Source organism: Bufo bufo, chromosome 2 (assembly GCF_905171765.1).
Source record: "Bufo bufo chromosome 2, aBufBuf1.1, whole genome shotgun sequence".
NCBI lineage: Eukaryota > Metazoa > Chordata > Amphibia > Anura > Bufonidae > Bufo > Bufo bufo.
Genome location: NC_053390.1, coordinates 306,516,371 through 306,530,764, shown reverse-complemented (window position 1 = coordinate 306,530,764; position 14,394 = coordinate 306,516,371). Strand labels below are relative to the sequence as shown.

Below are 14,394 nucleotides of genomic sequence, written 5' to 3'. Positions count from 1 at the left end.
GAAGGCTCATGCACATGAACGTATATTCTTTCCGTGTCCGTTCCCTTTTTTTTTAAGGACCGTATATGGAACCATTCATTTCATTGGTTCCCTAAAAAAAACGGCAGTTACTCCGTGTGCATTGTTTCCATATGTCCGTATTTCCGTTCTGCAAAAAAAAAATAGAACATGTCCTATTGTCCGCATTACGGAAAAGGATAGTACTGTTCTATTAGGGGCCAGCTTCTCCGTTCCACAATATGGAATGCACACGTACATCATTCGTATTTTTTTTTTTTTGTGGACCGCATGAGGCCTGACAACTTTTCATTCAAATTTTTTTTAGGCGGTGAAGTGACGAATTGTCCTTTTTTTTTTTTTTTTTCATGACGCCATTTGCTGTATGGGATACATTTCTTTATTTTAATAGTACAGACTTTTTCGGATGCAGCTTAATTGCTTTTTCTTAATTGCTTATTTTTATTTTGGTGAAAGGAGCACAGCATTCACTATGTTCCAATACAATGCTGCCACCTGCAGGCCCCAAGTGGAATATGCCCCGTGTCCTGAGAGCTGTACAAAGGGGTGGTTTTAAATCAGAAATAGCAGAGATATAAATGTATAAAGTTGTTTTTTTCCCCTGTAAACCTATAGCTCAATCTGCTCAGCTCCTCCTGCTCTATAAGATGTGGCCTACAGATTACACAGCATTTTGTAGCGACATGTCCCTTTTAAAGTGTTAGTTCCGATTCTGGACGCTGCAGGGAAGGCACAAGGTGTTGAACCCCCACAGATTGGATATTGATGTATTCTGAGTCTTGGTTATCTGTATCAGGAGTCTGAAAAACTCATTTACTGCGATGTTCCTTTTTTTTGGCATAAAATACAGGTGTAGAGTAAGCCAGCCAAGGAGGTGGTGCAAGAGATGTCCATCAAGATGCGCCAAAGTTCTCATACCCGTGCACCACTGATTTATTTGGTGCAGTTTCTGCCTGTCTGGTCTAGATTTACTGTCTTCATTTAGGGCAGTATTAATCAAGCTCACCCATTGTGTATAGTACAATGCAAGCTTTCAAGTTTCATTTCACTGCTTAAGGCTCCGTATTTTTGGTCTGCATCCGCATTTTTTGCAGATTGGATGTGGACCTATTCATTTGAATGGGGCCACAAAAAATGCAGACAGCACAGCACACCGCGTGCTGTCCACATCCGTATGTCTGTTCCACATTCCCAAAATAAGACGGAACATGTCCTATTCTTGTCCGTTTTGCGGACAAGAATAGGCATTGTTACAATGGGTTCGCCAAAAACAAAAAATGGATGCAACACTGACGTCACCCGTATCTTTTTGCACATCTGTATTGCGGACTGCGTGTGAATGCACCCTTGTGGTAAGTAGCTTCTCACTTGCAATGAAAGATTTCTATCAGTGTTGCCATTATGTATTAGACAAGGAATATTAAAAAGAACACTTTATTGTGGCCACCCATCAGGCCCTGTACTTCTCATTCATCCTTTTCCACCTTTATCTGTATAAAAGCATTTAGGTCAGGACAAAATGATTTTCTTCCTCCATCAGTTAGCTCCTCCTCTTCCACTTCTCCTTCCCAGTTTGGATTGTAGAGATGTGGAGGGAGAAGTTTAACCTCTGTGGAAGGCAACCGATCAGACAGGGTGCCATAAACGCGATTGGTTTTATTGCCATGCTTAGAATGCGAGTCAATGCTGTAACAGAGCCTTGTCAGCTCTGGAGCTCGGAAACGCGGGGGCCGGGCGACCCAGACACCAGGCTCAGACAAACTGTCCTCTTCATCCGACATTAACTCCTCCGTCACACCCTCCCACAAGGCTTGGTCTTCTGGTGGAAACTGCTGTACACCCCACGAGCGATTTGCAAAAAGCTGCACAGAAACACATTTTCTGGTTAATGATTCACATAAATAAAGTTAACACCTACACATATCATGTAAAGTGTAGTATACGCTACAAAGTGACCGCACAGAAAAAACACACGTAAATAACTGCAGTCTTAGAAAAAGGACACAGTTAGGGCTCATGCACACAAACATTTTTTTTTTTTCCTGCACCCGATCCACATTTTTTTGCAGGTCGGATGCAGAGCCATTCACTTCAATTGCGCTGCAAAAGATGCGGACAAGTTACCGCGCGCTGTCCGAATTTGTATGACCGTTTCGTGGCACCCACAAAAAAAAAAATTACATGCCCCATTCTTGTATGTTTTACTGACAAGAATAGGACTGTTCTATAGAGGGCAGGATATTCAGTTCGCAAAATGCAGAACACAAGCAGACGGTATCTGTGTTTTGCAGATCTGCAATTTACAGACGGCAAAACTCGCAGCGTGTGTCAGGGAGAGCACCCATTCTGACCTCCGGAGCACTGCCAGGATCGCATTGCATTATATTGATTTATGATGCTATGTAACCCTTAGGCCCCTTTCACATGAGCGAGTTTTCCACGCGGGTGCGCTGCGCAACATGAACGCATAGCACCCGCACTAAATCCTGACCCATTCATTTCAATGGATCTGTGTATATGTGGGTATTTTTTTTTATTTATTTTTTCACGCATCAGTTCTGCGTTGCGTAAAAAAAAAGGCAGCATGTTCTATAGTCTGCGTTTTTCACGCAGCCCTGGCCCCATAGAAGTGAATGGGGCTTCAGTGCGATGACGTCAGCGAAGGTCCTTTTTCAGGCTCTTCAAGAAAAACAAAGAAGGGGATCCCGGCTGCGCGATCAAGTGGATGGGGTGAGTTATGTTTTTTATACTTTTTTAACCCTCAATTGACATTATACTTAGCATTCTGTATTAAGAATGCTATTTTCCATTATAACCATGTTATAATGGAAAATAATAAAGTAAATGGGGTCCTGGGTCATACATCCCTTGTCTCCTTAGCAACCGTGCGTGAAAAATCGTACCGCATCCGCACTTGCGTCAAAAACGCCTGCCTGCGTTGCGCCAAGAATATAGAACATGCTGCGATTTTCACGCAACGCACAAGTGATGCGTGAAAAACGTCGCTCATGTACACAGCCCCATTGAAATGAATGGGTCCGGATTCAGTGCGGGTGCAATGCGTTCACCTCACGCATTGCACCCGTGCAGAATACTCGTCTGTGTGAAAGGGGCCTTACAGTTCTGGAATGCATTGGATAACACTTGACAGCTTTAGGTCAGTGTTATACAACACATTACAGACCTCTAAGGCCCCTTTCACACGAGCGAGTATTCCACGCGGGTGCAATGAGTGATGCAAACACATTGCGCCCGCACTGAATCCTGACCGATTCATTTCAGTGGGGCTGTGTACATGAGCGACGTTTTTCACGCATCACTTGTGCGTTGCGTGAAAATCGCAGCATGTTCTATATTCTGCGTTTTTCATGCAACGCGGGCCCCATAGAAGTGAATGGGACTGCGTGAAAATGAAGTGCGGATGCAATGCGTTTTTCACGGGTGGTTGCTAAGAGAGGTTTGTAAACCTTCAGTTTTTTATCACGCGCATAAAAAACGCATCAATGCACATTGCACCCGCGCGATAAACTGAACGTGATCGCATACAAAACTGAATGAACTTGCTTGCGAAATCGCGCATTTTTCACTGAACGCATCTGGACCTAATCCGCTCACGCTCGTCTGCAAGGGGCCTAAGGGTTACATAGCATCATAAATCAATATAATGCTATGCGACCCTGGCAGTGCTCCGGAGTTCAGAACGGGGGCTCTCCTTGACACAAGCTGAGAGTTTGATGCGTGGGACCCGCTCGTGTGAAAGGGGCCTTAGGCATCTTAAACAGGCAACAGTAACATACTAAAGATAGCAACCAGAATAAATTCCCGATTCAATGAACCTTCTTTAACAATCTGATAACTTGTGATCTACAGTCATGGCCGTAAATGTTGGCACCCCTGACATTTTTCAAGAAAATGAAGTATTTCTCACAGAAAATATTGCAGTAACACATGTTTCGCTATACACATGTGTATTGGAACAAAACCAAAAAAGGGAGGAAAAAAAGCTAATTGGACATAATGCCACACCAAACTCCAAAAACGGGCTGGACAAAATTATTGGCACCCTTAACTTAATATTTGGTTGCAAACCCTTTGGAAAAATATAACTGAAATCAGTCGCTTCCTATAACCATCAATAAGCTTCTGACACCTCTCACCCGGAATTTTGGACCACTCTGCCTTAGCAAACTGCTCCAGGTCTCTTTTATTGGAAGAGCGCCTTTTCCCAACAGCAATTTTAAGATCTCTCCACAGGTGTTCAATGGGGATTTAGATCTGGACTCTTCAGAACTCTCCAGCGCTTTGTTGCCATCCATTTCTGGGTGGCAACAAAGAAAATTTGCTTTTTTCCCTCCCTTTTTTGGTTTTGTTCCAATACACACAAAGGGAATAAACATGTGTATAGCAAAACATGTGTTACTGCAATACTTTTCTGTGAGAAATACTTCATTTTCTTGAAAAACTTCATGGGTGCCAACATTTACGGCCATGACTGTATATCTCTGAAGACGTTGGCAAGGGGACAGGATGCTGACCATTACAGCATCCAGTTCAATAGTCTCACTGCTCTTAGAGTAAAGAATTCCCAACTATGATGACGATGATGTAAGAGCATGCCTCCCTGTTATGGTTACAGGCCTAGGTAGTCAACCCAAGAAATGAACGTTATTGGAAACACTTTGCTGCTTGTTAGGATTTGCCTTTTTTCGATACTAGACTGTGCAATAACGAAGCCTAGTATCAGAGAACATGGAGCGCGCTGCTCTCAGCGCGCTCCAGGTCCTCATCGGCAGCACAGGGGAGAAGGAAGCACTCTCCCTCCCCCCTGTGCCGCTGCCACCAATGAGGATAGGGGGGCGGGCGCACTGCGCCACTAATGAAATGAAAGTAAACGTTTAATACAAATTCAGGAGGTGGGTACTGGCGGGGAGCTGCGATCAGCGGCAGTTAACCCCTTAGGTGCCGCACCCGCCTCCTGTATTAAATGTTAATTATCATTGGTGGCGCAGTGCGCCCTCCCCCCTACTCCCCAGTATTATAATCATTGGTGGCAGTGGCCATAGTCCCCACACCTCCTCCTCATTGGTGGTGCAGTGGCAGCTTCTGATCAGAGCCCCAGCAGTGTAAGCCTGGGGCTCCGACCGGTTACCATGGCAGCCAGGACACTACTGAAGCCCTGGCTGCCATAGTCAGCTCCCTGATGTTGTGTGCACAAAGCAGCAGGGAGAGTGTGATGTCCTATTCACCCTGATAGAGCTCTATTAGGGTGAACAGGACAAGGGATGAAAAGATCCCAGGTTCTAGCCCCTAAGGGGGGAAATAGTTATTAAATAAAAAGTAAAAAAAAATATAAAATCACCCCTTTTCCCAATTTTACATATAAAATCTATAAACAATAAATAAATAAACATATTACACATCGCCATGTCCAAACTATTAAAATATTTTTAAAAATGCGGTGAACGCCACAGGGAAAAAAAAAAAAAAAAACTGCGATTCGCCACTTTTTTTTTTTTAGCCACCTTGTCCCCCCAAAAAATAGGATCGGACTGTTCTATTATGGGCCGGACGTTCCATAAAATGCGGAATGCACGCGGCTTTTTTTGGTGGTTTATTTTTTTCGCATGGTATCGAGTATCACAATACTTTTTTATAGTATCAAAACCGAATCAAAATTTTGGTATTGAAACAACCCTAGTCCTGACCCTGTATCGGCGACTTCTCAGCTTCTTTTCTTCCTTTTCTCTCAGACTCTTGAAAGGATTCATGGAGTTTCGGTATTCTCTTCTCTTTGTCAAAAAGTAGGCAACACAGGCACCTAAAGCAGAATAAAAACTTCTTATGATAATGGGTACACAACATCACTATAGTAAAAAAAAAAAAAATCCTAAAGTCCTGCAATTTTTTGCACTGGTCACCAGGTGCCCCTTTACTCTGACCAAATGAATGAACCATTCATCTCTGATAATTGATTGTCAGCACAGATGAGAGCTGCATTCACATACAGCAATTATCTCTGTGTGGGGATGAATGATCACTTCGCCACATACAGATGTGTTGTTTCTGGACAGCAGATCTAATTTCAGCTGTCATATCAACAATGGCAATTATTGGGAAAGCACTTGTACGAACGTTTGTTCACGATAATTGCCCATGTAACACAACCTAAAAGCGGTTGTCCAAGTTAAATAAAAACTTGTGCAGCAGCTGTAAATGTGAAAAAAAGGAATAGGTACCACTGTTCTCCCCTGTCCGCTGATGTCATCTTCCTGGCTGTAGAGGTGACGTTCTATGCACACAGGTCACTGTGCAGCTAATTAGTGGCCTCAGCAGTGTACAGGACATCACCTCTGCATCCAATTTCTGGCCTCAGCAGTGATTTGTATAGGACATCACCACTGCAGCCAAGAAAACAAACAGCAACAGGAAAGACTAGAGCGCAATGCTTCAAGCGGCACGGGAGAAAAGTGGTAATCATTGCTTCTTAGTTTTATTTTTATTTTAGATCATTAAAGCTGCTGAGCAAGCTTTTATTTAAGGGCTCATGCACACAGCTGTAGTTTTGGTTCATATCCAAATGGATTTGCGGATCGGATGTGGACACATTCATCTCAATAGGGGGTTGCAAAACATGCAAGTCCGTTCCGTGGCCCGCAAAAAAATAGGTCATGTATTATTGTCTGTTCTGCAGAAATGTAAAAAAAATGGCAGCATGCGCTCGACTGGTATCTGTGTTTTGTGGATCCGCCACCCGGCCGTGTGCATAAGCCTTAACTCTGACAACCGTTTTGAAGGTCCCTTTACACAGGCCGGCAATCTGGGCAATTATCAGGAAGGAGCTGTAAATGCAGAAATGTGAATGGAGCTCTGGACCAACAGCCTAAATTCACACGTGGCGTTTTTGTTGAAGAAAGATGCCCTGCGGAAATTTAAACCAAGTTTTCCTATGAACATAAATTGCAACATATACACAAAGTAAATTTACACACAGAATTTTCCTGTTCTGGAAATACTTTGCGCAGCGTTACAGAATCTGTTGTGGAATTTTCATTTAGAATCTCATTCAAACTGCAAATCCACAGCAAATACGCTACAGAAACATAGAATGTGTCGGCAGATAAGAACATAGAAACATAGAATGTGTCGGCAGATAAGAACCATTTGGCCCATCTAGTCTGCCCAATATACACTGCTCAAAAAAATAAAGGGAACACAAAAATAACACATCCTAGATCTGAGTTAATTAAATAGTCTTCTGAAATACTTTGTTCTTTACATAGTTGAATGTGCTGACAACAAAATCACACAAAAATAAAAAAATGGAAATCAAATTTTTCAACCCATGGAGGTCTGGATTTGGAGTCACACTCAAAATTAAAGTGGAAAAACACACTACAGGCTGATCCAACTTTGATGTACTGTCTTTAAAACAAGTCAAAATGAGGCTCAGTAGTGTGTGTGTGGCCTCCACGTGCCTGTATGACCTCCCTACAACGCCTGTGCATGCTCCTGATGAGGTGGCGGACGATCTCCTGGGGGATCTCCTCCCAGACCTGGACTAAATCTGCCAACTCCTGGACAGTCTGTGGTGCAATGTGACGTTGGTGGATAGAGCGAGACATGATGTCCCAGATGTGCTCAATTGGATTCAGGTCTGGGGAACAGGCAGGCCAGTCCATAGCATCAATGTCTTCGTCTTGCAGGAACTGCTGACACACTCCAGCCACATGAGGTCTAGCATTGTCTTGCATTAGGAGGAACCCAGGGCCAACCGCACCAGCATATGGTCTCGCAAGGGGTCTGAGGATCTCATCTCGGTACCTAATGGCAGTCAGGCTACCTCTGGCGAGCACATGGATGGCTGTGCGGCCCTCCAAAGAAATGCCACCACACACCATTACTGACCCAATGCCAAACCGGTCATGCTGGAGGATGTTGCAGGCAGCAGAACGTTCTCCACTGCGTCTCCAGACTCTGTCACGTCTGTCACATGTGCTCAGTGTGAACCTGCTTTCATCTGTAAAGAGCACAGGGCGCCAGTGGCGAATTTTCCAATCTTGGTGTTCTCTGGCAAATGCCAAACGTCCTGCACGGTGTTGGGCTGTAAGCACAACCCCCACCTGTGGACATCGGGCCCTCATATCACCCTCATGGAGTCTGTTTCTGACCGTTTGAGCAGACACATGCACATTTGTGGCCTGCTGGAGGTCATTTTGCAGGGCTCTGGCAGTGCTCCTCCTGTTCCTCCTTGCACAAAGCGGAGGTAGCGGTCCTGCTGTTGGGTTGTTGCCCTCCTACGGCCTCCTCCACGTCTCCTGATGTACTGGCCTGTCTCCTGGTAGCGCCTCCATGCTCTGGAAACTACGCTGACAGACACAGCAAACCTTCTTGCCACAGCTCGCATTGATGTGCCATCCTGGATAAGCTGCACTACCTGAGCCACTTGTGTGGGTTGTAGACTCCGTCTCATGCTACCACTAGAGTGAAAGCACCGCCAGCATTCAAAAGTGACCAAAACATCAGCCAGGAAGCATAGGAACTGAGAAGTGGTCTGTAGTCACCACCTGCAGAACCACTCCTTTATTGGGGGTGTCTTGCTAATTGCCTATAATTTCCACCTGTTGTCTATCCCATTTGCACAACAGCATGTGAAATTGATTGTCACTCAGTGTTGCTTCCTAAGTGGACAGTTTGATTTCACAGAAGTGTGATTGACTTGGAGTTACATTGTGTTGTTTAAGTGTTCCCTTTAATTTTTTGAGCAGTGTACTAAGTACTATGGATAGCCCCCGGCCCTATCTTATATAAAGGATGGCCTTATGCCTATCCCATGCATGCTTAAACCCCTTCACTGTATTTGCAGCCACCACTTCTGCAGGAAGGCTATTCCATGCAGCATCCGCAAAAGCAATTCCTCTTCACAAAAAAAGTAGAATTTAAGTACCGATTTTGTCCATTTTTAGGCTGTGTGTGAACACAGCCATAGGCTTTAGGATTTTTATATATGTCGTAGGTGCAGACATGTCGCGATTTTTGCTGCAATTTCAGAAAAATCGCAACAGTGTAAGATGAGCAATGTAATGTATTTAATCTCAACCTCTTTATGTAGGGAAATTTTATATGTAAAATGGTGTTTAGAGGTGGACACAAAATGCAAAAGAGTTTTTTCTCTATAATCAGTACATTTTTGACAATCGTTGCCCTCCATTGACAAGCAGTTAAAATATGATACTTTTACACCATTTCTATTTACCCCATTGCCTACTATATACAGTCTATGTAGAGAAGATGAAGTACTGTTCCTAATACCTTTCAGCTCTTTGTCAGTATAGCGATGGCCACTGGACACAAGCTCTTGCTTCAGCTTCTCCACCAAGAACTTCAAAACTGAAATATTCCAGGAGGACTTGATGCTGCGATGAGACATTAGAACAGATATCACGACGTAGTAAGGAATTCTAATACCGGAATTACACAAGCACCGCACTCACCTCTCGGAGCCATTGAAGCGCTTGTTGTTGGAGATGTGATTGTGAATATTATGTACCAGTTTCTGAAACAAAAATACAGATATTAATTATAAAGGTTAGTGCCAGAAATTTCTGAAACAGTCCCATTCGTCTGAAAGGAGCTTGCAGAAATTAACCCAACGTATTGACATCCAGAACTGATTTTGTGCATGCGTAATGAGCACATATTATCTATGCTGTCTTGTTTTTTGTTTTTTTTAAGTATTTGATGATGACCTTGTAACCCAACACTTTCTCTTTTTTTTGCTATTATGTTGCTGTGTTCCCGTGATAAATGATGTCAACCTAGCGTTAAAGGGGTTTGAAGGGCTGTAATACTGATGACACTTTGTCCCCTTGAATGCTTACCAGGCCCACTGTTTAATATCGGTTGTGTCTGGTATTACAGCTCAGTCCTATTCACTTGAATAAGACTACGCTGTAGTGAGAAAGTACAGAGCTGTGCTGACAGTCGGACCCCCACCAATCTGACACTGATGGCCTATCCTAAGGATAGGCCAGCAATAAAGTCCCAGAAAGGGGGTTTTATAGTGTAGTGCAAACAAATGATAGCCATTCCCACTGCAGTGGTACCACCATTCTTAAAAGGAACCTGTCACCATGAAAACGCAAATTAATCTGCTGGCGGCCAGTGATAGAGCAGGAGGAGCTGAGCAGATTGATATAGTTTTGAGGGAAAAGATTCAGTAAAACTTGTACAGTATTTTATTCATTTACATTCCTGCTCATTCTGTGCTTTGAAGTCCAGGAGGCGGTCCTATCAGTGATTGACAGCTATCACTGTATACATAGTCATTGGGGAAGGCTGTCAATCACTGATAGGACTGCCTCCTGGACTTCAAAGTCAAGAATGAACGTAAATGAATGTAATACAAGTTAAGGTGCACTCACACGCAAAACACAGATACTGGCTATGTGCGTTCCACATTTTGCGGACCGTACATGGCCGGCGCTATATAGAATGCCTATTCTCGTCTGCGGTCATGGACAAGAATAGGACGTGCTCTATATTTTTAGCGGGGCCAAGACACGGAACAATGGATGCGGACAGCACACACAAAATTGCGGAACGGATGCAGATCCATTTATACGGTCGTGTGAATGCACCCTTATACTGAATATTTTCCCATAAAACTATATATCAATCTGCTCACCTCCTCCTGCTCTATCACTAGCTGCCTGCAGCTCAAGCACCATATTCAATGTGAGAGATTCCCTTTAATCACTTGTGCACCAGCCATAGACTATATACAATCATGATTAAAACACGGTACACCTTCTTTGAATTCTATAGTTTTATGTATCAGGACATAAAAAACAAGGGGCCAAAGAGCAGAAGCTATTTTGTGAAAAATTACAGCTTCCATAAGAGGGTAAGTAGCAGCCCTTGATTAATTAAAGGGGTTGTCCGAGTTATGTAAAATAAATATATGGCACTGTAAATCTGATGGGCAGAAGTATATAACTAAGCTAAGCAAGTTTTAGGCAAAAAAAAAAAATCTATTTCCTCATTTCCCTGGTTCTCTTCTGGCCATAACAATCTCTGCCCCTCCCCCTGCTCTTTAAAGGGAGTGAATTCAAGAGCTGCCCTGAGTGACATGTCTGCCTGCTGAGAGACTCTGCAGCATGTTGTATGTGTAGGACTACAAGTCCCAGCTGTACAATGAACACTGCTGATACACACAGGCTCTTCCCCCTACCTGTTCTTGTGCAATGCTCTGCAGAACACCTCGGTCAGCTCCTGTGCCCAGCATTTGTCTCCTCACTGCCTGCAGCTACTCAGTAATGCCTTCAGCCCTGAGTCTGTGCAGCTGAAGAGGTTAATGTTTTTCCCAAAGAATCCAGGGAGAGAGCAATAAGCAGCAGCTGGCAGTGCAGCGAGAGCGTGGCCAGCACAGTGACGTCTCGTGTATAGGCACATATCTGCTCAGGCTTGTGTACGAAACATCATCAGAGCAGGGAGAGAGGCTGATATCACAGGTCATGTGACCCTCAGTGAAATCTGAGAAAGCAGACACTGCAGATAAAGTAAGTGAATTGTAAAGTCCTTTCATTTGCCTAGGTAGAAACATACAAGGAACAAAAAATAACTCAGACAACCCCTTTAATGATCAGCAAGTTTCATCACCTCTATAGAAGCAGTTTGCTGGTCTGGAGCAATCTGAGGGTTAGGCCTCATGCACACAACCGTTTTTCGGGTCCGCATCCAAGCCGCAGTTTTTGTGGCTCGGGGGCGGACCCATTCACTTCAATGTCCGCATCCGTTGCTCCGTTCCGAGGCCCCGCAAAAAAAATATAGCATGTACTATTCTTGTCCGTGACAAGAATAGGCATGTCTACAATGGGCTGACCGTTCCGTTCCGCAAACTGCGGAAGGCACACAGGCGGCTTCCATTTTTTGCGGATCCGCCGTTTGCGGACCTTAAAAAAACGGCACGGTCGTGTGCATGTAGCCTTATAAGGCTATTTCCAAACAATTGGAAGTTCATCATTCTACAGTGAGAAGGATTATTCCCAAGTGGAAAACATTCAAGACAGTTGACAATCTTCTCAAGAGTGGACGTCCCAGAAAATTAACCCTAAAAGGTCAGACTGTGCAATGTTCAGAGACAAAAAAAAAATGTAGAGACCTCAGGTAGCATGTTAAATGTTCATGACAGTAAAATTAGAATGGCTCTGTGAAAGTCCAGACCTCAACCCAACTGAAATGCTCTGGTGGGACCTTGTGGATACCTACTTACGGGTGCAGGTCAACACGCAGAAGATCCATCCAGTCTCTGTGTGTTTCTGCACCCAAACCCACAATTTCTAACACAGGATTTTGATGTGGTTTTGCCACAGATCTTACCCTTCATTGGAAAAGGGAGAAATCCGCAATTAAAACCGCAAACATAATTGACCTGCTGATTAGTTCTAAATTCACACACCAGGTCAATTTCTGCATAGAAAACATTCGCAAAGTGTACAAGAGATTTGTTTAGTCTCATACACCATGTTGGTACTGTACTATGCTGCGCTTTTTTCCCCCACAGAAAGAAGTGTGTGTATTCCGCTATGTGTGCAAGTACCCCAAGAGCTGTGCGTATAAACGAGTGTACACAAACCTCAATGAACTGAAGCAACGTTGTAAAGAAGAGTGGACCAAAAGACAGCAGAATTTTTTTTTTTTAATGTCCCTGCCTTATCTATCTCTGTATACACAGATCGGGCAGTGGCAATTGCATTTAATGCTCCAGTCCTGGCAATCAACTGATCACTGGGTAACTGCAGCAGATGTTTGGTCTTAGCACACCCAGATCAGCGCTGCAGCAAGGCTCAGTCTTGTTAAAATCTCTTAGGGCTGTATTCCCCCTATAACTGGGGGCTAATATCAGCAGCTCCAGTTACAGGACAATTGGCAAAAAATAAAAATAAAGAAAAGAAACGTAATGATCTTATGCGCAATTCGCCCACACAGCAGTTTCAAGCCCCACCCTGGATGACCATAAACTATATACCCCCTATATTAAAACGACCGTAACAGAAAGGGGACAGAATTTATAGAATAATTTTTGTGCTATTAAAAATATTGAAAAAATGTGAAAAACAGACGCTCTTGGATTTTCAAACATTTTAAATTAAAATTGCATAAAATAAAGCCCTATATATCACTGAAAAAGATGCAAACATTATCTACATAACTGGATGGAAAAAAAAAGTTATGGTTCTCAAAAACATCCCAAAAAATATGCCTGGTCTCGCAGGGGGTTAAATGGGCCACTCTTTAACTGATTAATGTACAGGCTTCCTTTAAATCCACAGTCACTCTGACTTGTGACCTATAGGTGGCGCTATGAGAATTTCTAATACATGCCTGGACTTTCTATAAACTTTAGCAACATTGTAAGTGTTTAAGTTTTCATTTCAATATATGTGAATGTACAAACCGGATTCCAAAAAAGTTGGGACACTAAACAAATTGTGAATAAAAACTGAATGCAATGATGTGGAGATGGCAAATGTCAATATTTTATTTGTAATAGAACGTAGATGACAGATCAAACGTTTAATCCGAGTAAATGTATAATTTTAAAGGAAAAATATGTTGATTCAAAATTTCACGGTGTCAACAAATCCCCAAAAAGTTGGGACAAGTAGCAATAAGAGGCTGGAAAAAGTAAATTTGAGCATAACGAAGAGCTGGAAGACCAATTAACACTAATTGGGTCAATTGGCAACATGATTGGGTATAAAAAGAGCTTCTCAGAGTGGCAGTGTCTCTCAGAAGCCAAGATGGGTAGAGGATCACCAATTCCCACAATGTTGCGCAGAAAGATAGTGGAGCAATATCAGAAAGGTGTTACCCAGCGAAAAATTGCAAAGACTTTGCATCTATCATCATCAACTGTGCATAACATCATCCGAAGATTCAGAGAATCTGGAACAATCTCTGTGCGTAAGGGTCAAGGCCGTAAAACCATACTGGATGCCCGTGATCTCCAGGCCCTTGAACGACACTGCACCACAAACAGGAATGCTACTGTAAAGAAAATCACAGAATGGGCTCAGGAATACTTCCAGAAACCATTGTCAGTGAACACAATCCACCGTGCCATCCGCCGTTGCCAGCTGAAACTCTACAGTGCAAAGAAGAAGCCAATTCTAAGCAAGATCCACAAGCTCAGGCGTTTTCACTGGGCCAGGGATCATTTAAAATGGAGTATGGCAAAATGGAAGACTGTTCTGTGGTCAGACGAGTCACGATTCAAAGTTCTTTTGGAAATCTGGGACGCCATGTCATCCGGACCAAAGAGGACAAGGACAACCCAAGTTGTTATCAACGCTCAGTTCAGAAGCCTGCATCTCT

General features: G+C 43.4%; 1 protein-coding gene across 1 annotated transcript in view; it reads right to left on the bottom strand.

Moving 5' to 3' along the window:
• Window positions 1-1,336: 1,336 nt before the first annotated feature.
• Window positions 1,337-14,394, bottom strand: part of C2H14orf93 (chromosome 2 C14orf93 homolog) — a 30,181-nt gene continuing 17,123 nt past the window's right edge. The window contains exons 4-7 of the mRNA XM_040416871.1: window positions 9,510-9,571; window positions 9,328-9,431; window positions 5,724-5,836; window positions 1,337-1,880 (exon numbers count right to left, since the gene is read on the bottom strand). Of these exons, the coding sequence (XP_040272805.1) occupies window positions 1,485-1,880; window positions 5,724-5,836; window positions 9,328-9,431; window positions 9,510-9,571 (675 nt within the window). The 3' untranslated portion in view covers window positions 1,337-1,484. The remainder of the gene's footprint in view (window positions 1,881-5,723; window positions 5,837-9,327; window positions 9,432-9,509; window positions 9,572-14,394) is intronic.